The sequence below is a fragment of the Xiphophorus hellerii genome, chromosome 4, assembly GCF_003331165.1.
Source record: "Xiphophorus hellerii strain 12219 chromosome 4, Xiphophorus_hellerii-4.1, whole genome shotgun sequence".
Taxonomy (NCBI): Eukaryota; Metazoa; Chordata; class Actinopteri; order Cyprinodontiformes; family Poeciliidae; genus Xiphophorus; species Xiphophorus hellerii.
Genome location: NC_045675.1, coordinates 22,926,061 through 22,948,306, shown reverse-complemented (window position 1 = coordinate 22,948,306; position 22,246 = coordinate 22,926,061). Strand labels below are relative to the sequence as shown.

The 22,246-nt window shown below is 39.4% G+C and overlaps 2 protein-coding genes across 2 annotated transcripts; both read left to right on the top strand.

The window, feature by feature from the left end:
• The first annotated feature begins 443 nt into the window (after window positions 1–443).
• cyp27c1 (cytochrome P450, family 27, subfamily C, polypeptide 1) lies at window positions 444–9,210 on the top strand. The gene is made up of 9 exons (XM_032560471.1): window positions 444–902; window positions 1,752–1,942; window positions 2,130–2,329; window positions 2,872–3,081; window positions 4,226–4,389; window positions 6,305–6,471; window positions 6,742–6,820; window positions 7,002–7,205; window positions 8,068–9,210. Exons 1-9 carry the CDS (start codon window positions 612–614, stop codon window positions 8,185–8,187), a joined length of 1,626 nt encoding a protein of 541 aa, XP_032416362.1. The 5' UTR covers window positions 444–611; the 3' UTR covers window positions 8,188–9,210.
• Window positions 9,211–10,302: 1,092 nt separating this feature from the next.
• Window positions 10,303–21,954, top strand: rbm26 (RNA binding motif protein 26). Its single transcript, XM_032560470.1, has 22 exons — window positions 10,303–10,774; window positions 10,998–11,116; window positions 11,216–11,328; window positions 11,939–12,036; window positions 12,124–12,395; window positions 13,362–13,634; window positions 13,731–13,973; window positions 14,304–14,444; window positions 14,562–14,702; window positions 14,866–14,971; window positions 15,065–15,221; window positions 15,825–16,019; window positions 16,799–16,897; window positions 17,005–17,073; window positions 17,175–17,273; window positions 17,365–17,439; window positions 17,713–17,880; window positions 18,267–18,371; window positions 18,528–18,731; window positions 19,400–19,486; window positions 19,596–19,709; window positions 20,077–21,954. Exons 1-22 carry the CDS (start codon window positions 10,716–10,718, stop codon window positions 20,164–20,166), a joined length of 3,027 nt encoding a protein of 1,008 aa, XP_032416361.1. The 5' UTR covers window positions 10,303–10,715; the 3' UTR covers window positions 20,167–21,954.
• Window positions 21,955–22,246: the final 292 nt, after the last annotated feature.

The window sequence follows — 22,246 nt, the reverse complement described above, 5'->3', positions numbered from 1 at the left end:
TGGCCAACATCTTTTTTGTGCTCACATTAGCTGTGGACGGGGTTTATATCATATAATGTCCCCTGTGACACCAAGTTATGGTGCCTTCCTGTATCAATAGGGATGAAACTCCTCTTCCAGTTGGTGAAAATTTTTTTTTTTTTTCCTTATTAATAAGGCCTGTGGTGTTAAAGTCTGATGTTAATTATTCGGATGAGGTGGCAGACGTGAAAGTAAGAGGCTTGAGAAAAGCGTTGCCTTAACACAGTGTCCCCGGGGGAATATAGAAACAAACGTCAGCGTGTGTTGGCGCGCGCGTTGCATGCCGGTGCACGTGCACGTACGCTGCTTAATTGATTAGTGTGATGTAACTTAAATGGCACGTTGTACTGCACCCCCTTTTGCAACGACAGGATGGACTTAAAACTTTTTGGGTAAACGCCCACAGCCGAATACAGAAGTTATTCCTCCCATAGTTCGCAGCGGCCATCCAATAGACGCGCGCCGAGGCTGCCCAAGTCACTATTTAAAAGGCTTCCACAATACAATTCACTCTGCATTTTACATGTGCCAGGAAGATTGCACACTTGCATTTTTATCGCTCTTTGCTTTTTATTGAAACTCTTTCAACAATGGCAATGTTGAATCGCTTCTCGGTCGCATGCTGGAAGAATGCCCCATCCGGGCTGCTGACCGAGCAGCTGCTTCTCGTCTCCCGCGCCTTACACAAGTCAGCAGCCAGCGAGGCTCTGGAGATCTCCGCAACTGGGGAGGAGGCCATGCCTGCCAGGCTGATCGAACCGGCGGTGGTCCGAGAGGCCAGTAAAATCAAGAGCCTGAAGGAGATGCCCGGACCGAGCACTCTTTCCAACTTGATTGAGTTTTTCTGGAGAGACGGCTTCGGCAGAATCCACGAGATTCAGGTAAAGACGCCTGAATAATGACTGTTTTTTCTTCTTCTGTCTTTTCTGTCTGGGCTTTACCAGAAGTTATTTATTTGGATTTTCATAGCTGGCAAAGAGCCAGTTTACACTCAGCCTCAGCCAGATCTGCCACCTATACGCAGAATGGCACTCACTGTTGCGTAAAAGCGCATCCGGAGCTCGACCCCTGGTCAGTTTTCCGCTCCATGGCTTGAGTTTTGTAACAGTCCGAGAAACGGGAAATACTAAAATTCCCCCCTTGCTATTCCATTCATTACATAAAGGAATGAGTTTTGGTTAAGGAACAAACCGAAAAATTAAACTTTAACAAATCAAGACTGCTGCTGAGCCTTCACTTGCTGAAATAATCACGTTTGATTCCTACTTGTAGAAGGTTCTTTTTTTCTGCAGATAAGGATGCACATTTATAGACATTCTCAATACATTTTGTTGAAAATATTGCCTATGTGTCTATCTAAACTTCAAGCTTTGCCTTACACATTGATTTTTTTAAACAGTCTAAATAGTAAACCAATGTTAAAAATAACATTTCATCTTGATTTAAAGTGACATTTACTTAAATGTGTTATATGTGTATATTCCAGCTCTTTTGGCTTGCTTTGAACGTATAAAGTATTAAGGTTGTTAGGTGACCCTCTTGCAAGTAACATTATTTTGTTTAATGTTTGAAGTCATTTATTAGAAAATACATGTTCTTGTCAGTTGATTGATTTCATTACATTTTCTTTTCAGACATTGTTGTTAGTAGCTGTTTGAAATCATTGCTGAATTGTAAGAATAGAGTAGAAGAAGAGCCTCTCTATAAATACTGTCATCCCTGATTTATAGGAAGAGCACACCAAGAAGTATGGGAAAATCTTCAAGTCTCGCTTTGGACCCCAGCTGGTGGTCTCCATTGCCGATCGTGAACTGGTGGCAGAGGTCCTGCGGGCTGAGGGTGCGGCCCCTCAAAGGGCCAACATGGAATCCTGGCATGAGTATAGAGACATGAGGGGCCGTTCCACTGGCCTCATCTCAGCGTGAGTAGTGACGCCTCAACCTCTCATCTTCGAGTCCTGAAACAAATTCCTAAATAAGTACCATGATTAGAAAGAGATTGCATAAACAATATTATGCTCCCATGTTTAGATTTCAGATTAAAAGTCCTTCGGATTTTCGAAAGTACACTGGAAAGCTTAGAATGACGCACTCTAACTTGTTTTTCAGTGAGGGAGAAAAATGGCTCAACATGCGCAGCGTGCTCAGACAGCTCATCATGCGTCCCCGTGACGTAGCAGTCTTCTCTGACGATGTGAACGAGGTGGTGGATGACCTGATCAAGAGAATTTACAGCCTTCGAGCCCAGCAGTCTGATGAACTTACTGTGTTCAATGTGAATGACCTTTTCTTCAAATACGCCATGGAAGGTTGGTAAAGAGTAAAAGCCAATCCAAGCTTTGTAAGAACAGAGTTTTGACTCTCCCTGGTCTGGGAGATCTTGCCACTTGTTCTTGACACATGTTCAGAGCAGAATTTATTTTCTTTTGTGGTCTACAAAAATATACTGTAAGTAGTTAGATATTTGAAGTGGGCATAGTATATATGCTGACAAAAGCTGTACAGTGGGATTGTTGGGAAGTCCTACTGTATTAGGACTTCCCAGGAGTTTCTGTGACGTAAGAACTTCACAAGAAGCTCTGCTCTTATCGAGTTTAGGCCTTGAGATTCATTGAATTGATTAGGGTAACATGAACTTTTATGGGATTTAAAAAGTTAGAAAACAGACAGAAGAAGAAGTACTGGAGAGAAAAGGGAGCTTGTTAAATTTCTTCTTGTTCAACACAAATCAAAATTGTTCAAACAGTCTCCATGAATTTAACCTCCAAATTGCTAAAAGAAATTGCAGATTATCGTTCTATGCAAAATTCTAGAAAACCGCACACTAAAGAATAACTTTTGTCCTTTACAGGTGTGGCTGCTATCTTGTACGAGTGCAGACTGGGATGTTTGGAAAACAAAGTCCCCAAAGAAACCCAGGACTACATCTCTGCCTTGCATCTCATGTTCAGCTCCTTCAAGACCACCATGTATGCCGGAGCAATTCCTAAGTGGCTTCGTCCCATCATTCCCAAACCATGGGAAGAGTTTTGTCTCTCCTGGGATGGTCTGTTCAGATTCAGTGAGTGCTTCATCACTGGCAAACTGCATGTTTATGTGACTTCACAAAAGTCATATAAAAACGAGAATGCCAACAGATGTAGTTGAGATTGGAAAGCAAAATATGGCAACCAGACTTCTGCTTCACACGGAGTGTACTTTTGTGGTCCTCAACTGTTTTTCACAAAACAGTTTTGTCATAAAGATGAGCATCTCTCTAGTACTGGTTGAAATTCATAAATCACCAGCAAACTGGCACTGTCCCCCACATGTCAGTGTTCAATGATCAAGTTGGCATTGCTTAACCATCGACAACATGGTTTGCTGGGGATCTCTCACGCCAGCGTGCAGGAAGATTTTTATGACCACACTCGCTGTTTGTGGTGTGAGGGCAAATACTCCCAGTCAAATTGGTGGTACAAGAGTCACAGTTACTGAAAGAACGATAGTTGGCTGAATTCCAGTGACATGTTCTGTCTTACTCCAATTAACAACAATTGTCCAGTGTGTGCAAATGGCGTGCTTACAGTACATGAAAGCACACCACAGTGGACCAGCTGTGTTTTCCCTGAAGTTTCGTGAACACCTGGTCACACAAATGGTCTGTAATCACTACTTCAGATCTTCAAGCTGAGAAGCCAGCTAACGCGTACATAAGCGTCACTTGGTGGCTCAGAGGCATAAATAACTTTAACCCCCTTTGTCATTTCAGAAAACACACAGAGGGCAAAAGGCATCCATGTGTTTTTTTTTTGTGTGAGAGGCTTTAGATTTTCATTTTGTTCTAAGTTCATGGAAGTGACTGGATAAAGAAATGTAATTTTAAAAAAACAGGGTTTGGGGCCAAAATCTGAGTTAATATTGCCAAATTATATAAAGTAAGTGCTGCTCTCCATGTTTCTGATAGAGTTGTCCATAATTTATCGAGTTTATACAAAGTTTTATGGTCTGAAAGTTTTACTTAAATCTTCTGAGTTTGAAACCCGGAACAGTTTTATGGTAAAAGCATTAATTTTCTTTTAGATGGTCTTAGATCAACTGAAAAAAATGTGGATTTGTATATAAATCTTGCTTAATTTTGGATTGGGGATGGTGTTTCTTTTTTCTCCCCCTTCCCTACTCTCTGCTGCACTCATTCCACCTTTTTTTTTTGTATCTAATCTCAGGCATGATTCATGTTGATAAAAGATTCAAGGAGATCAAGGCCCAGGTGGAGAGGGGGGAGAAGGTGAAAGGGGGCCTGCTCACACACATGCTCACCACCATGGAGCTGAGCGTGGAGGAGATCTACGCGAACGTGACGGAGATGCTCCTGGCCGGGGTCGATACGGTATGTGTGGTTGTGCTGTATGTGTGTGGTGTGTCTGGAGTGTGTGTGTGGTGTTATTATAATTACTCCTCTTGAAGAAGTTGGAAGGGCTGGGACTCTGGGTGTGTCTGAGTTATTGTTTAGCTTGCATGGTAAGGTTACTGGCGCCACATCTGTGCCTGTGTAGCTGTGCCAGCGTCGGGTCAGGGGAATGAATCAGGAGGTTACACAGTATCCCACTGACAAACATGTTCTCACTCTGGTTTAGTTTCTTGTCATTTGTCTCTGTCTGTTAGCTCAACACAGGGGTCCCTTTGTCCTTTTTTTTCTGTGCCAGACATCTGTGTTTTACGTTTTTATGTTTCCTCATTAGAACGTAATTAGGCGCACTGTTCTACTTGACAGTAATTAAGGCTGTTAGTTTAACTAAGCATTTTTGTTTCTTGATCGGAAGTTGGTAGAAGGGTTTGTGTGCTTCAATTTCACATATTTGGTCCATCAATCCGAGTGGTGGATTAAAGGTGTTTACAGGAAATATTTCAGAAGTTGACTAAGCCAAGATTTTGTTTCCTGCGGTTGTCTGTTACAAATTAGGCTGTAACTGTTCGCAGTTACAGCCTAATTTGTTTGGGGTACTGTCAGATTAATGAGAACTAAGGGGGGATGGAGTGTTTTGTGCTCTGCTTGAGGCTACAGGATAAAAGGGTGTCTGTGTTTTTGTTAAATTTGGTGAATTGGCCGCAGCCCTGTGGGGTGGCAGGCTTAGTTATGCCATTACCTGACCCCGAAGTGCAAGTTGCCTTTACTCGGCAAACACAAGAGCTGTCACGACGCATTAGCTACGGCTAGAATTATGGCACAATCCGGGCAGAGGTGAGATGATGGGAGGGGCGGTTGTAAGGCTCTGGGATGTTAGGGAAAAGCTGGGAACTGGCGTTAAGAAGTAAGGGAAGAAAGGAGAGGGTGTATGATGGGTGTTAGGAGAAGAGAAGATGCACGGATTGGAAGTAAAAGGCTCTAAGCTTCTCAGAACTGGACATGGGTTCACTTTTTTCATACGATTCTTTTTTGGCAAAGGCAGTGCATTAATCTGTGCCATCTGAAAATGAGTAGAAATAATTTCCATGATGGGTAGACTGCAGAATAATAGTGTGTGGTGATCAGAGGATTCTGATATGAGCTACGCAAGGATGCATGCTTTTTTTATCTTTAGCTACCCCATTAATGTCTATTACGTATGCGAAAACAAGGGTGCCATTTTGATATCTGTGTATGTAATTAGTGAGGGGGTTGGATGGGAAAGTCAGGCAGGAGTGTCAGGAAAAGAAGGAATAATGTGGGTTCGGGGGAGGGCAAAGTCAACAGTCAACAGGAGAGGGAGTGTTAAAACCCATTTTCATATCATTTGGTCATCTACCCACCTCATTCAAATGAAAATGTCAGTGAAATGTGAGTCACACAGAGGAAGTCGTCTGTTTTATGGAGAAGGGGCGGGGGGTCAAGTTTCATCTCTGTGAGATCTTGACGTCTGTGGAAATTTATCAGAAAGGTTATGTGAAGCAGAAATGCGTTGTTATGCTGTTTCCACTTGTGCAATTCGGTAATGTTGCTTCCATTTAGAAGACGAAGTTAGGACTCATTGTGATGGTGTAATACGAGGACATTTAATCAAGGTGGAGATGGATGAGAAGTGATAAGGATAAAGAAAATCCAGCTTGTGCGGAAAACATGAGTGTCTGTTCAGCGTGTGGAATTAGCTCTCCTCAAACCCCCCTTTGTCTGTTGCGTAACATACAGAAGCTCTTATATCACCTATGTTACAAAACGTCTAAAAAAATCCAACATTTCTTTAAACCTCTCAGTAGATTAGCAAATGGCTTTTAAAAAGTGATCTATACAACAACTTTCTTCAATTGTCTCATTGCTGGCATTTCAGACATCCTTCACCCTCTCTTGGGCCTGCTATCTGTTGGCACAACACCCTCACATCCAGGAGCAAATCTACACAGAAGTCACACAAACTCTGGGACCTGGAACTGTCCCCACAGCCGAAGATGTCCCTTGCCTGCCTCTCATCAGAGGGCTTGTGAAAGAGACTCTCAGGTACGTTCTGTTTAGCTTTTCATAGCACACACATTGTTTTTATCTCGCTAGACTGCAAGCAGGAAGACATAAACAGTTCAGCAGTATTTTATTAGACTTTAAAACATTGCTTACATTCTTTAGGAATCTTTACATGGACATGTTTAGTTTGGTAACTTTCTTTCTCAGCTTTTCCTTCTCCGGTTGTCTTAGAGAAAGTCTTTATGAACAGCCTGGTGCAGTGTGTAGTGCTGCTGAATAACAGTCTTTGTATGTCTCTCCTGGGAGCAGGCTTTTTCCAGTTCTCCCAGGCAACGGCCGGATTACCCAGGATGACTTGGTGGTTGGTGGATACTTCATCCCCAAAGGGGTAAGATGCTTCCAGAGTGTGCATGTGCTCAAGGAAAACGTTTTTGCATATGTCAGCCAAAAACATTAAAGTAGGACCAGATGTAACATGATATAGCACTACTCCCACATCTCTTGTGCATAAATTCATGTACAATAGTCCATCTGTTTTCATTACACAACTTCCACTTTTTCTTCTTCAGACTCAGCTGGCCCTCTGTCACTATGCCACATCTCTGGATGAGGAGAACTTTCCCAGTCCCTTGGAATTCCAGCCAGACCGTTGGGTACGGAAAGACACATCTGATCGCGTTGACAACTTTGGCTCGATTCCCTTTGGTTACGGCATCAGGAGCTGCATTGGCAGGAGAATTGCAGAGTTGGAGATGCATCTAGCTCTCACCAGGGTAGGGTATTTCTTAATTCTTTGAGGATAAAATTTATCTGTGAGTGTACATAGTTGTAAGTGAAATGCGTGTGTGATTAAAATGTTACATTTTAATTGCAGTTAATCACATGCCTAGAACTTTATTACCTGCAATTTATTCCAAATTATTTTAATGGGTTGATAATTCAGATTTTGCTAGAATTTATTTTAAAGAAAAGACCAATATTTGAAAGAGTAGTTGGTATAATCCCAGGTTTTTGGACATTGAGCAAGAAATTTACATGGGTATGTCAAACTAACAGATGCTTGTCAGTGAACACATTGAAAAGCAAATTTCCACTATCTAAATAATCCCTCTTGCATTTATAGTTTTCTCAGTCAAACTATTCATGTTGATATGCTACCAAAAATACTGAAATATCCTTTTACTTATCAAGAATTTGTAAAGTCTCTTTAGCATTTTGTTATAATCTGCTTAGTGGATATACTATCTCTCTAAAAAAAGGAATTGGACTAAAGAAATGAAGGCAGAAGGGTCTTCCCAAATGTTTTTGCGTATTTAACCTGTAAAGGTGCCTTTTTGCTGTCCAGCTGTTTTGTGGAAGCAAGGGGTTAGGAGTCAGGAGTCCTCTGACATCCCCTAGTCATAGTAAAGTATGACAAACTAATACAATGCAGGTAAAACAAAACAGCTTTTTATTTTATGGCATCATTGAGTTGTAGCATTTCCTACTTCAAATTGGATTTTCACAAACTCCCCCACCCCCTACTTCTCTATTATCAAAAATCTGTTGCATTCTCTGTTTAACCTTCAACCTTAATGTCCATCTTGTTAATTTTAGCCATTTGAAATAAGGTTTGTTTGTTTGCCTTGTTTGCAGCTCATTCAGAAGTTCTACATTGGGATGTCTCCTCTCACTGTTGATGTCAAGGCTAAAACCCACGGTCTGCTTTGCCCTGCTGCTCCCATCAACCTGCAGTTCATTGAAAGGGAAAACTAGGTCCAGGCTGTTCTCTATAAGGTCTTTCCCAGATGTTCAACTGGGTGCTCGTCATTCTTGGAGCACTTAAATACACTGCTTTTAGAGTTTCTACTCAGGCCAGGAATGTGTCTTACATGTTTGTCATGACACAGAAACACTGTGCATATTGTAAGCTATGAAGATTGTTTGTTGACTGTATGTCAACGGAGGGTACCACTGCAGCCCTTTTTTATTTGACTGCTACTCTTTTTATCCATCTTGTTAAATTTGATGTGTGTGAGGAAAAGGAATTTTGTCAGTACTGTAACTTCTCATATTAATGTTTCTTGCTGTATATGTGCACACATTATATTGTGTGCTGTTTTCCCTCTTTTTTTCCCCTCCTTGTCCGAGAAAGCAATTTACAGAGATTTTGAAGGGCAGCTGTTAAATGTTTTGAAAATGAGCTGTTTAGCTAAGGTGAGGCGAGCTTTGCCTAATAATTATGTTGTGTTGGTTTCGAACCACAATATTGGAACTGGTTGCTTTTTCTGGGGTGGCACAGTTTGTCTTTGTTTGACTTGTTTTTTCATACTGAGTAAAAGTTGTTACATGTACTGTATATCAAAACATAAAATACATACAAAAAAATAATTTCAATGTAAACTTATATTAAGTATAGTTTTTTTTTTAATAGTGCTAGTTAAATGTTTAAGAAAATGATATAATGAATCACAAAGGTAAGTATTTAAAATATTTCTTTTGCTAATTTAATATGTATTTGTTTTGCAGAATGTAAGTGGGTTACAGAATGTGTTTAGTATATGTGGTTTAAGTGCTGCTGGTGTGAAAGGATTCCATCAGCGTTTGTTTCTTTCTAAGAGGGTAAATGTATGTTGGGGATGGTTTGATGCTAAGGAAAATTACATGTTAACAAAAGGAAAATGCTATTTGGCTGGGTGGCACATTGAAACCCTTTTTTGAATTGGCTTGTATGTCTTTAACTTTTATTTGTAGTTTGAGTTGGAAACAATAAAAACTGAATTTTATGCTGAAGCACAACAAACTGTCTTTTGTGAAACTGTTTAGCTGTGTGTTACTTCTGTGGTGGGTTGTTGTGAGTTGGTCTGCATTATAAACAATCCAAATCCATTTTTTAAAGCACATAAAAATGTTTAACCAAAGTGCTGACAGACTAAAGCAGGACATTACTAACATAAAAAGAAAAAAAAATAACATGTATAGCAGAATAAAGACAAAGACTGTAGTAAAATAATAAATGATGGCACATTTGGTAGACACAGTCAAGGGATATTGATGCATGTAGGTGTACTTTCTGCATATAAATGCTGCCTACTTGTTATACAGAAAGTCAGATAAAGGAAGGAAGTGCAATTCTAGACAAACTGAACATATAGAGTAAACAAAAATGAATAGACACCAAAAGAATGGACTATTTCCAAATCGCATCAATAACTACCACATTTACTCTTGAAAGTAATGGACTACACCAATAAAAATTGTCACACGTGATCAAACATGCCATTTAAAATCTACTGTATTTTCTGTCAACTATGGTAAAACTTTTTTTTTTTTACACAAAATAAGTCATACTTTCTAGTAATTAAAAATATAAGCCCCATTGAGTTAATTTTCAAAACATTGAACATTTCGTTCCAATATTAAGAGTATTACTGAAAAGTTAATTTATTTCAGTAACTGAATTCACAAAGTTAGACACTTTTCTGGCAGCTATGAGAATTTATCGCTTAGTTTATGAAAACACAATATTTAAACTTAAGAATTCTTACTAATTAAAAATATGTCTAAAAAGTTTAATGAAAAGTATGTGAACGCCAACTTAAAAGGTTGTTATTTTCAAAAGGAGCGTCTGTCTGAAAAGCCAGCCTCGTTGGAAGACATATTCTAAAAGAATATGAACGTACGCTAACTTACTCTCTTACCGAAATATGATTTGTAGGAGACTGAGATTTGACTTTTTATGGCAGCTGTATGATAAAAGCATTTCTTTTAACATGGTTCTGTTTAGCATTGCTAACGCAATTGAAGAGTGCTACACTTTGCAGAAAGAAGATGACTCACAAATCAATGGCGCGGACAAATCTCCATCTCGCGATTTTTCCAGAGTTTTGTGAACGTGAATACGAGCGGAAGTAAATACTCGAAGGCGAAGTAGCAACTAAACGTGGATGCCACTTTATTTTAACAGATTAAAAAGCAGCTACACATTACGGCTTTGATTAGTTAATCGGTACAATTAGCCATTTTGCTCTCTTTGATTTTAACAGTAATTTCGTTGGTCCCGAAATTGTTTTTGTGCGCATTCAGGGCCTGCAAAGACACATATGCTAAGACAACTAAGCTATCGAACGTTATCGCGGTAAGTTAGCTAAGGGCGCTGTTAGCATCAAGGTTTCTGAATGCCAGCAGGTGAACTGGAAAGTTTGACTGGTGTATGCGGGTCCTTCTTTTAAACGAATAAGTAGCCTCGATTTAGCAAGCCTCAGGTCGGGCCGTGGTGGAGGGAAAGTTCAGGTGGATTGAAGATGTTAATTGATAACCTCGATGCTTTAAAAACATGGCTGTCTGAAACCCTGGAGCCCATGTAAGTACTGTTAGCATTATTAGCCACGCACATTAACTAAATGTGCGTCTGACCACGCTAGATGCGAATTACAAATCACAATAGTTAATAAAATACGCATATTGATTGCACTTATTTTATTTTTTATTTATGATGGACATAAAGTATCCAAACCGTTTTTAGTGTATTAATACAGCTGTTTCCATATTCACGTGTACCCACTCTTTTCTATTCTGATATCCAGTTGTGATGCTGACCCCTCTGCTCTCGCAAAATATGTTGTTGCTTTGGTGAAGAAGGACAAAAGTGAAAAGGAACTGAAAGCCCTGTGTATTGACCAATTGGATGTTTTTCTGCAAAAAGGTTAGAGCTTTGTGTAGTAAATTTCATAATGTTTTACATACTGGGAACCATTTGACAATAGCCATTTGACAAATAAATTGATTTTCAACTTTCTTTCAGAGACCCAGCCATTTGTGGATAAGCTTTTCGAAGCCATCGACAACAAAAGCTACCTCCCACTGCCAGAACAACCACAAGTCAAAGTTGAGAAGGAAGAGCAGAAGAAAGATGAGGTTATTTTTTTGTTCTTCTCCAATATCATCAGTATTTACAACCGCACTTTTTAAATACTTTAGGAATGCACCAGGGTGCACCGACTGCAGGTGTCTGGCTGATCATCGATCTTTAAAAAGCCTGGTCTGCTGATTTCAGTTTTGATAAGTTTACATGCAAACACCTGAGATCTCATCCAACACTTTCAAACAATGACAGTCAGTTATGTGGTGATCTCAACCTACCTTTTTTGGCTTGTGAACTTGAATAGTGTTCTCAGTTTGTTGAAGGATGATCCTCAAGATGTGCAACATTTAGATAACATTCAGCTGACGTCCTGCTCTGTAACTAATAGGATATGTTTGTCATTGAAATACTGATCCTTAAGGTTTGTGGAAACGGGTAGCATATGACAAATAATTTTTGTATCCTATTTAAGTATTTTTAATAATGCAAAGTCTTTTTGCCTTTTTCCTGTCTGTAGTGCAAATACAAGCAACCTATGTTTGCAAAGCAATTTCTTCTGTTTTGCCAGATTGTTTTGGTCGTCAATGTTTTTCAGATTTTGCACTTTATAGCTGACAGGAGGAGACATTTCTACATTACTTAACCTTTATTTCTCCTGCTCAGATACAAACAAATCGTGAAGAAGAAAAAGACAAGAAGTTTCCTCGCCGGGTAAATCATAGTCCTCTTCAGTCAAGCTCACGCTATGGCAGAGATGGCAGGTGTGTATGCTGTTAAGTTGTACAACTCTGTCTTCTTTGCATAGAGTTGTCTTATGGCTTAATATTTGACCTTGTTGATGTCGTTAGGCGAGGTGATGACCGCAAGAGAGACGATCGCTCCAGGAAGAGAGATTACGATCGTATGCCACCAAGGAGGGACTCTTACCGTGACCGCTACAACCGCAGAAGAGGCCGCAGCTACAGCCACAGCCGAAGTCGCAGCCGAAGTTGGAGCAAAGAGCGCATCCGAGACCGTGACAGAGAGAGGGAAAGAGACAGGGACAGGGACAGAGACAGAGATCGTGACCGCAGTAGGAGCCGGTCCTTAAGCAGAACTCGGTCCAGAAGCAGGAGCCGAGGTAGGAATATAAACTTTTAAAACACCTCCAAGAATGTGTTTTTTTTAATTGTAATGTCATGTTGATTTTACTAGTTAATCAATTTTTTTGGTTTTTGAACATTTAATTTTTGGAAAATTTAGATTTTTTTACTCTCCAAATCACTTCTTGGGTTTCCATAGTGATGTCAGTGCACCAAAGGCCAACCATCTTGTTTTAAAAATGTGATCTACAGCTTCTATTTACCTGGACTTTGAATTCAGATCAACTCTACAATGGAATATTAGGGCCAGGTTAAAATTTGTTTAGTTTTTTTTTAATTACGAGAATAAAGTCATAACATTTCAAGAATAAAGTTGTATTTTATGAAAAGTCAAAACACACACACAAAAAAAATTAGGTATGTTGAGTATCTTGTGAGTTATACTCTGGTATAACTTCAGAAATAATACTTTATAAATATACTTAATTTTTTAACACATCAGCATCAAATTATCAATAAGACTTTGAAACAATCATGCAAACAACTGTGTCTATTTCGAAGAAAAAGCTTCACAAGTTGTTTATGTCAGATCCTGGTTACTCTATCCAAGCTTTTATCTTGTAATTTTAAGATGTTTTAGGGTAGATGTGTTGCTTCTGTAAAAAAAAAGCTGCACCTTTATTTTGCTATTACTGAGACTATATTCTCATAATTAAATAAATATTATCATAACCAGGTCCTAATACCCTGTTGTACAACTCAAAGAAGCTATGATTGAAATCCGAGCCACTTTTTGAAAATATTTTCTGTCATTTGTAATTTAATTTTTTAGAAATGTAAATGAGAAAAAAATAGGTTAAAATCAGAACTTGGGTCTGGTATGAAAAATAAATTAAGATTTTATTTCTAAGCCATATTGCCCAGCCCTGCACTGGTAATTTCAGTTGGTAAATATTTGCATTCTATAAGTGATTTTCTAAATGGCTATGGTTGCGTTTTCACAGACAGAGAATCAGGGAAGCTGAAGTACGACCATGAGCGCGCTGACAGGCCAGAGAGCGCTGACGTCTACACTCCAGCAGTGCTCGTTTCTACTGCAACACCTTCCCACTTCCCCAACCCGACAGTGAGCAGCACCATTACGGTCATCGCCCCGACTCATCATCATAACACCACCAACGAGAGCTGGTCAGACTTTCGTCCCGAGCCCCCTGTGGATCGTGGACCTTTCAATCGTGGTCTGCCTCTTCAAAGGAAAAGGTGTAGGGACTATGATGGTAGGAAAGCCAATTTACTTATTTTCTTTTTATAATTTAATCTATCACAATTGTGTTTTTTTTTTTTGTAGTTTGATGATCTACTGTGTTTTGCAGAAAAGGGGTTATGCATGCGAGGGGACATGTGTCCGTTTGATCACGGGAGCGATCCAGTCGTCGTGGAGGACGTCAATCTGCCCAGTATTTTGCCCTTCCAGCCTCCACCAATCCCAGGCGTGGACCAACCACCCCCACCAGGCCTTCCACCCCCACCACCATTATTGAACCCCCCACCTGTGAACCTTCGACCCCCGGTACCTCCACCAGGCGCCCTTCCACCGAGTCTTCCTCCGGTTGCAGGTAGGAATTGGGATTATTTTAGAGAAATTTTGTTTGGATTTACATACTTGAATCCGAAGACCGAATTACTTCCTCGGCATGCAGCAAAAATAAGATTGCATAATAACTTTTTTCTTTTTTAAACAAGAGCTTGAGGTAAACATGCATTCAATCAGTTGAATGGTTTTTATTAACATTTCTTTTGTTTGTATTTGTATGAATAAGAGATCTAAAAGTTTATACTGAAATGCACACACCAGCATTCACCATAGCTACATTTGTGTTTGACTTATATCTCTTATTGAGGTACTCTGCAAGATTTTAAATTACGTTGTGTTTTCTATTGGACAGGTCCTCCTCCACCACTTCCTCCATTGCAGCCTGCAGGCATGGATGCTCCTCCCATTTCTATCACCAGTTCTGTTCCCACCATCGTCACGTCTGGGATGCGCCCGTCCCTTCCTCAAGCCTCAGGGCCGCTTTTCGCCCCTGGTAATGACTTCTAAAACAAGAGCTTATGTTCTGATTTATTTATTTTAATTCATCAGGCGTTTGAGTCGTGTCGTTCTGAGCTATGCGCCTCTGCTGTGTCTAATGTTTGCCAAGCAGATCACTATGACACTGACGTGTACAATCCCGAGGCTCCCAGCATCACCAGCACCTCCAGGCCGATGTACCGTCACCGGGTCAACGCTCAAAGACCCAATCTGATTGGCCTCACAATGGGGGAGATGGACCAGCCATTGAGAGGTATTGGGCACAATTCATCTATGAGCCAATCACTTTCAGTCCATATTTTTGTCTGAGTCAAAGTTTAGTAGTATGCACTATATAACACACCATTTTGTCCCAAATATTCAATTTCCATTTAAGTAAATCCATCTCAGACGAGTTACTGCTTGTGTTTTACCAGACAAGATTCCCAACAACAACATGAGGATCGTTATGGAATCTGACTCGAGGAAGAGATCTGCTCCCTTTCATGATGGAGGCCCATGCAAGAAACCTTGGTTTGACAAGTAAGTTTTCTAAAATCAAGGTCTGCACTTCCTGCTTCTATTCATATATATGTTTTTTTTTTTAAATGTGATGAATGTCTCTTCTCTATTTAGACCCAACTTCAACAAACTAAATCACCAGGGTTACCATAAAAGAGCTCAGTTCTCCCCCAACGCCAAGCTGCTTGTTCGGCAAATTCCACCTGAGCTCAACAACATCAGCAAACTCAATGAGCATTTCAGCAAGTTTGGCACCATTGTCAACTTGCAGGTTAGTGCCTGTGTGATTCTTAAGCTTGTCGCAATGAGCAAAAAGTAAATTGATTATATGACAAATTAAAACAAACTTAATAATTGCAATCTGCATGATTGGTTGTTTTTCTCACCTTTCTTTCTACCAAAGGCTGGATGACAAAAGTCTTCAGTCTGATGCTTTTGTCTCAACTCATAGTTTGAAGGGCAGTTTTGTTTGGAGAGACTTCAAACCCATTTTATTTGTTGTTTCGGATGTTTTGTTTATTTCTTTTGAATATTTAAAATGTTTTCCAGTTCTAAATGTTAGTTAGAAATGAAAGTTTATTGATCTTTGACAGTACTTGTATTATTATGCCTGTATCATTATATTAGCTGAAGATAGTCTCAAAACAACAATACTATTGTTTATCGCAATAACTTCTGGGACAATTTATCGTCCAACAAAATTTGCTATTGTGGGGATCAATAATAAATTTTATGCTTTCCAAAATGCTTGTTGGACTGAACAGTTGTTCATTGCATAATAATTTTTATTGGGCAGAGTGAGTTTCTTAAAAATGGATTTGAAGATTCTGACTTCTGGATTCCTGAATTGTGTTGTGCTGATAAATTCTGCCAGGTGGCCTATCAGAATGACCCGGAGGGAGCTCTGATCCAGTTCACCTCTCCTGAAGAGGCCAAGCGAGCTATGCAAAGCACCGAAGCTGTTCTCAACAACCGCTTCATCAAGGTCCACTGGTTTCGTGATGACATGAGTGACGGACTGGGCCAGTCTCGGCCACAGCAGCTTCACCCACAGCCACAGTCATCCATGGTAAGAGCTCACTTCCAATCTATCGTTGGATTATTGTCTACTGTTCTTTCACAAGCAATAAAACTTCACTAATTTAATCATTTTTACCGTATTGTATTTTGCACAAACATGATGTTTGGCAATGAACATGTGATGACTTTTCAGCAACATAATGTGTGGTTATGACAAACGTGATATTAGTTTTGGAAGTTTTAAGGCTTCTTGAGCAGTGAAAGTTTATAGCAGTTTTGCTTTTAAAGTTTGAAGACTTTATTTATCGGACTACAATCCTCTTGGATAAACACAATAAGCCAGAACTGAAATAATAACCCGACATTTTGTACATTCTTCTAGTGATGTGGATTCATCTTTGTACCTGCCATCTAAGAAACCAGATTAAATGAGAATATGTCCACAGCTTTGGACATTACAAACAGGTTCATGGTCCAAGATAGAGAACAGGTTTATAGATTAAAAATTTGTGAGATGCAAAATCAAATTATCCTAATCACTGGGACTTGTAAGAGTATAACGTCTTGTGGATTATTTTTTCTTAAATGTAAAACCATCTTCCAGGCTTTTTAAAAATATATATCTAGACATGAATGTGTGCCATTTTTGCATTTAAGAAAAGAAAAAGTGGCTTTTCTTCAGTTAAAGTAAAGCCACTTTGCTCACTGAGAGTTATGACTCACTCAAAGAAACGTGATGCAAATGCTCCGATGTTTTAAACACTAACATCGAAGAGAAAAGTGCTGTTCTTTAGTCCTCCTTTAAAATCTGTGTTGTTTCTGTCGCAGTCATCAGCCACAACTCTCAAGCAGTCTGTGAAGGATCGACTCGGACCCCTAATGCCTCCAAACTCAGAGCCCACTCAGGATTCCAGCGTAGCCTCTCAGGTCCGTGTGGACGATCTTCTTTTGTAGATGTGGTTTATTGCATTTACACGTCAAAATCTACACTGGATGTTTAAGAAGTCTCTTTTTTTTTCTCCTTCCTTTTCCAGAATGCCTCTAAAGTGTCAGTTAAAGATCGTCTAGGTTTCTCTCCCAAACTTGCTGCTCCTGTGGAAAAAGTGAATCTTCACTTTGTTCAGAACTATAATTCCTCACTTTTCAGATCAAACATCTTCAATATGCCGTGTTTTTTTTTTTTTGTTTGTCTTTTTTCCTTCAGGTGTCTGCGACATCGATGGGGATCACAAAGACTGTGTATAATCCTGCTGCTAGGAAGCCTTCCCAGAGGACCTCAGAGGAAGCTCTGAAAAAGAAGCAGGTGAGAGCCGAAGGAGATGATGGAAAAGTAGGAGTGGTTGAATTGGATGTAAAAGGTCATCTGGAAACCGACCCAGTGTTTGCTCACACAGGAGGCCCTAAGACTACAGCAGGATGTGAGGAAGAAGAAACAGGAAATATTGGAGAAGCACATTGAGACACAGAAGGTAAATTAATTCATTTAGCTTTTTGTTAAGTTTAAAAAAAAAAACTATTCTGGAAAATTTTAACACCTTATTTTACAGAAGTTTTTCCTCTTAGAAAGTGACATCCTTTCTCTTTCGCCTCTCTGCATTTACTCATGCATTCTTTAATTACAACGTTCTTGCGAAGTGAAATCTAACTCACCTATGAATTATCTGAGAAGGTTTTAGTTGTAGTGACTTGCACAGAGGAGAGTATTTTGTAACTTTGTAACTTTCTGTCTCTCCCTACTGCAGCTCCTGATTTCCAAACTTGAGAAGAACAAAACAATGAAGGCAGAAGATAAAGCCAAGATCATGGAAACTTTGGGCACATTAACCAAAAGCATAACAAAACTGCAAGAAGAGATAAAGGGAATCTCCAGCAGCAGCAGCCTTCTACGAACCGCCAAGAGCAAAGCTCAGGTATTGATTTCCTCCCTGCTGGTGTCAGAAATCCATGATTCTAACAACAAAATGGATACATTTGTGTTTAGCTCTTCTACCACATTCTGGTTGCACTGTATTTTATTAACTGAAAGTAAAATGGGGTGAATGCATGCCACATTTTTTTCTTTTTTCTATAGAAAAATATAAAGTCTCATTCCACTTTGTAGTCGTGCATTTGTATTGGTTTATCAAATAAAATCCCAGTTGGATAAATTCAAGCTTTTGTCTGTAGTGGGACAGAATGTGGAAAAGTTGTAGGTGTGAATATGCATTCGCATTCTCACCCCTCTTTGCCTTATAGTTGGATTTAAGTTTCTAGAATTGTGTCCGTTAATTCTTATATTTGTTTATAACTCTCTCAGGCACAGAAGGAGCTGCTTGATGCAGAGCTTGATCTGTATCAGAAGACTCAGGCTGGAGAGGACACAGCTTCTTTAAAGCGGAAGTACACCCTTCTTCAAATTGAGGTACTAACGTAAAAATAAAATCAGATAAAAATCCTCCCAACATTTCTTCACAGCAACCACATGGGGGCACTGCTGTTCTCATCATTTGAAACGTTCCACATGAGTTTCCTCTCTGCATCATCATATTTTTTTGTGTGTGCTTTGTTTGTCTTCCAGGCAGCTAAAAGGGGGATTCTGTCACCAGGACGAGGCCGCGGCGTCCATTCCCGGGGACGTGGCACTGTCAGAAGCCGGGGGAGAGGATCCAGAGGTCGTGGACGGGGCGTTCCGCTGCATGCAGTTGTGGACCATCGACCTCGAGCGCTGGAAATTTCTGGTTTCACCGATGCCGACTGTGTGGACTTACTTCCCCATTTTGCTGTGAGTTGGTCTAAAACTGGAGAGCCTTGACTCTTTTCTAAGTCAAAGGTCAGAGGACTGCTGGGAGCCTAAAAGTCCTTGATGTTGCTTCTCTGCACTCTGTCACACTGACTTCTGCTTGATTTAGATTACAATTTATTTCAGTACTGTTTTTTTGTTTTATTTTTTTAATGGAAAACTAAAAGTATTCATGATTGTATTTTGATGGTCATACAGTATCTGTTCAGTGAAGTACATCTTTACTAGACTAAAGAGATAATTTAATCAGTTTTTAAAATTTTCATGAACATACAAATTCTGTTAATAAGGCTTAATGATTAGCTCACGCTGACTTTTGAGTTAATTGACTTGAATAACTAGATTTGGTAAAACTCCAAGCTAAAACAAAGAATAACCTTTTGTATTTCCATGGGGAACACAAAACAGACACTGACAAGACGGTTGAATACTATTAACAAAGACAGAATGTTTCACTAATGCTTTCTAACTCATATTTGTCCTGCTTTTGAAAATATATGAAAGCTGCTTGATGGGGAAGAAGAACCATATAAAAACATTTCTCTTCCCATTTAACTCTTCCCTGTTAGTTCCAGTTTTATGAATCCTTCAGAAAGAAGCAAGTTAAGTTTGCTGACCAAGACAGATTTTTTTATTATTATTATTTGTAGCAATTTGGAGAGATTGAAGATTGCCAGATTGACGAGAACAAACTTTCTGCAGTCGTCACATACAAGACGAGAGCGGAGGCCGAGCAGGTGAGGAACCACGCGATTTGTCCTTCATTTAAACACCGCAATTTGACTTTAGATCCAACTGTGTACGAGTTGCAGTTAACCAGGAAAACTTTGTTTGATCCACCTGCAGGCGGCTCTGCACGGACTGAGATTCAACAGCCAGACTTTACGCCTGGCCTGGCATAAGCCTGCCACCACTCTCAGTACAGCAGATGCAGAAGATAAAGAACCACCGGAAGATGAGGTTGGTGAAATTCCTTCAATACCTGCAGTTTGGTGCTTTTCGCGATTAAATATTTACTCTAATAAAGTTCTTTAGATGTTCCGTCTTAAGACATATCTCAGGAAAGGTTGTTTAATAGCTGTTTATATTGCATTAGAGAACACTAGAGGGAGCCATCACATGTTACAGAGAGGAATTACCCTCTGGTTTTATTTGGATTTTGCATGAAAATTTTTGTACTTTCATTAGGCAGTTAGAAAATGATACTATAAGATAGTGAATTATTCTCTCTTAGAGACCTCTTAAAGTGATGCAGTAAAAAAAAAAAAAAATCGACATAATTTTCCACTTTTTAATCATCCACAGTAATATTGTCTTCTTTTATCAGTACCCGGAGGAGTCGCTGAGTGACGATGCATTCCTGCAAGACGACGACGAGGAGGAAGACGACAACGAGCCTCGTTCCTGGCGCAGATGAAGCTCCCTCCGACGCTCACTGGTGTGGACGAAGAGCGATGATCCAGCATAATTTCAGTGCTTGTTCAGGAATTAGAAAGGCACATTTTACTTTGGATAGACCTTTTTCCTCTAACACATAGCTGACTAGCAGAAGAAACTTGTGCAGTTTGATTTTAACATGTAAACCAGATAAACGGTGCAGTTTCTTTTAGTGCTCTTACAGTAGATTTGTTTTGGTTCTCAAAGTGCATTGTTAAATCTGGCCACTCAGACACATTAGTTGGGCGCTCAATTAAAAAAAAAAAAAGACTTGTGTTGTGATTTAACTCAACAGATGGTAGTTTTTTCTGCAGAATAGTATTAAGTTGCTTTTGTGTAAATATTTTATGTCCTGGTTTGTAATTTGTATGAAAGTTTGGCTTCTTATTTCTTGGCTTTACTTTGGATTGTACAAAAAAAATAAAGAAATTGAAATGGTCTGAAATCAACCTGCCAGAAAACCAAAAGAAAAAATACAAAAAAAAATACAAAAAAACCCAAAACAAACTGGCAGTGTGAAAAAAAGTATGCTCTACAAAAAGAGCTGAAAAAAAATACCAAAGACCATTTCAAGAAAACAAAAAAAACTTCCTCTTCACCTTAAGAGCAAACTTCCTGAAAAGGTTCATTCAATGGTAAAACTCCTAACATTTGGACCGGTAAGGTAAATCAGATTGCACTTTCATGCAAAGGTAAGAACGTAATTACAATTTTGGTAAGTCTAAATCTTTCATATTCCACTAATCAAACATTTTTTCTCTTTCAGAGTCATCGGGGTTTCCGCTCACAACACTTTGTTTCCAAATATCTTCAACTTTTATCAGATTTCATCTTGGATTTGTCTCTATCTGTTTTGTTGTGGAATCAAGTGTTGCTGTAATGGCAATAATATTTTTGATAAATGTTTATTCTGTTTACCATATGTAGAAAGTTGCCTACATGGGTTGATGGAAGCATTGTTGCATACAAGGAGGTTCTATTCAATTTAAATGTACAAAATAATATACTACTAGATATAAACATAGAGCAAATGCTGAACTGGATTGTTTGGTATGAAACAATATCTTTTTGCTGTAGATGAGGTAGAACCTCCAATTTGGTACCAAAGGACTTGGAAAAACTGGAACTGGTGCATTTCCAACAACAATCTGGGTGATTATGCAATTATTTATCAACAAGTAAGATTAATTATGGAAACAGTCTGAAATGTCTTTTGCAACTTTCTTCTAATTCAGCAGCTTATATTTGGTTGGTATCAGGGCTGCTATCTAGTTTATGAAGTGTACCAGTTCCTCCTGCAGGAATACAGGCCCATAGCATCATGCTGCCACCCCTATACCTCAGCATGGTACAAGCATCCCTGTTTTGCCACCAAATGTATTGATGGTCATTATACCCAAACAGTAATTGGTTACTCTGAATTATTCTTAGGTGTGAGTGTGTGTATGCATGACTGGGAGGCTGTCTCCGTGTCCTTTGTAAACTGTTCAGAGCGATTGGCACCTTCATCTTCCCTGTTCTGACTCTAGTGTCCAAGTTTCCATCCATGATGTACTGAAGACCTACTATAGGAATTAGGGAGTTGGACTTTTACTGAAACTTCTCATTCTTTCACTACGTTTAATTGAAGAAAACACAGCTAATGTAAAGCTTTCCTGTGGACAGTATGGCAGTGTTTTTGGAAAAAAACATTCCTATATGTTAAAATTAACAGTTCTGTGGCAAGAATTCATTCACCGTAATCCTTAAGTAAAGGCAGCTAAATTACCCTAAGCATGTATTCTCAGCTCATTTCCCCTTCTCACCTCACATGGTTTGGGTCATTCCAACTAATGAACCTATGCTTTTATTTGTGAACTTGAGTCTTGGTATTTGGCTAAGGTACAAGTCTATTGCATCTTTTTCAATTCCTCAGTCTTGAATATGAAAGGAAAAATAACCCAATCAGTGTCCCCCAGTTCACTGTTTGTAGACTCCCCTTGGCGTCTGTCAGCCATGCAGGGATAATTGTGAGAAATCAGTTTTGCTCTTGTGAAATATCTGCTGTTCATCACCGAAAC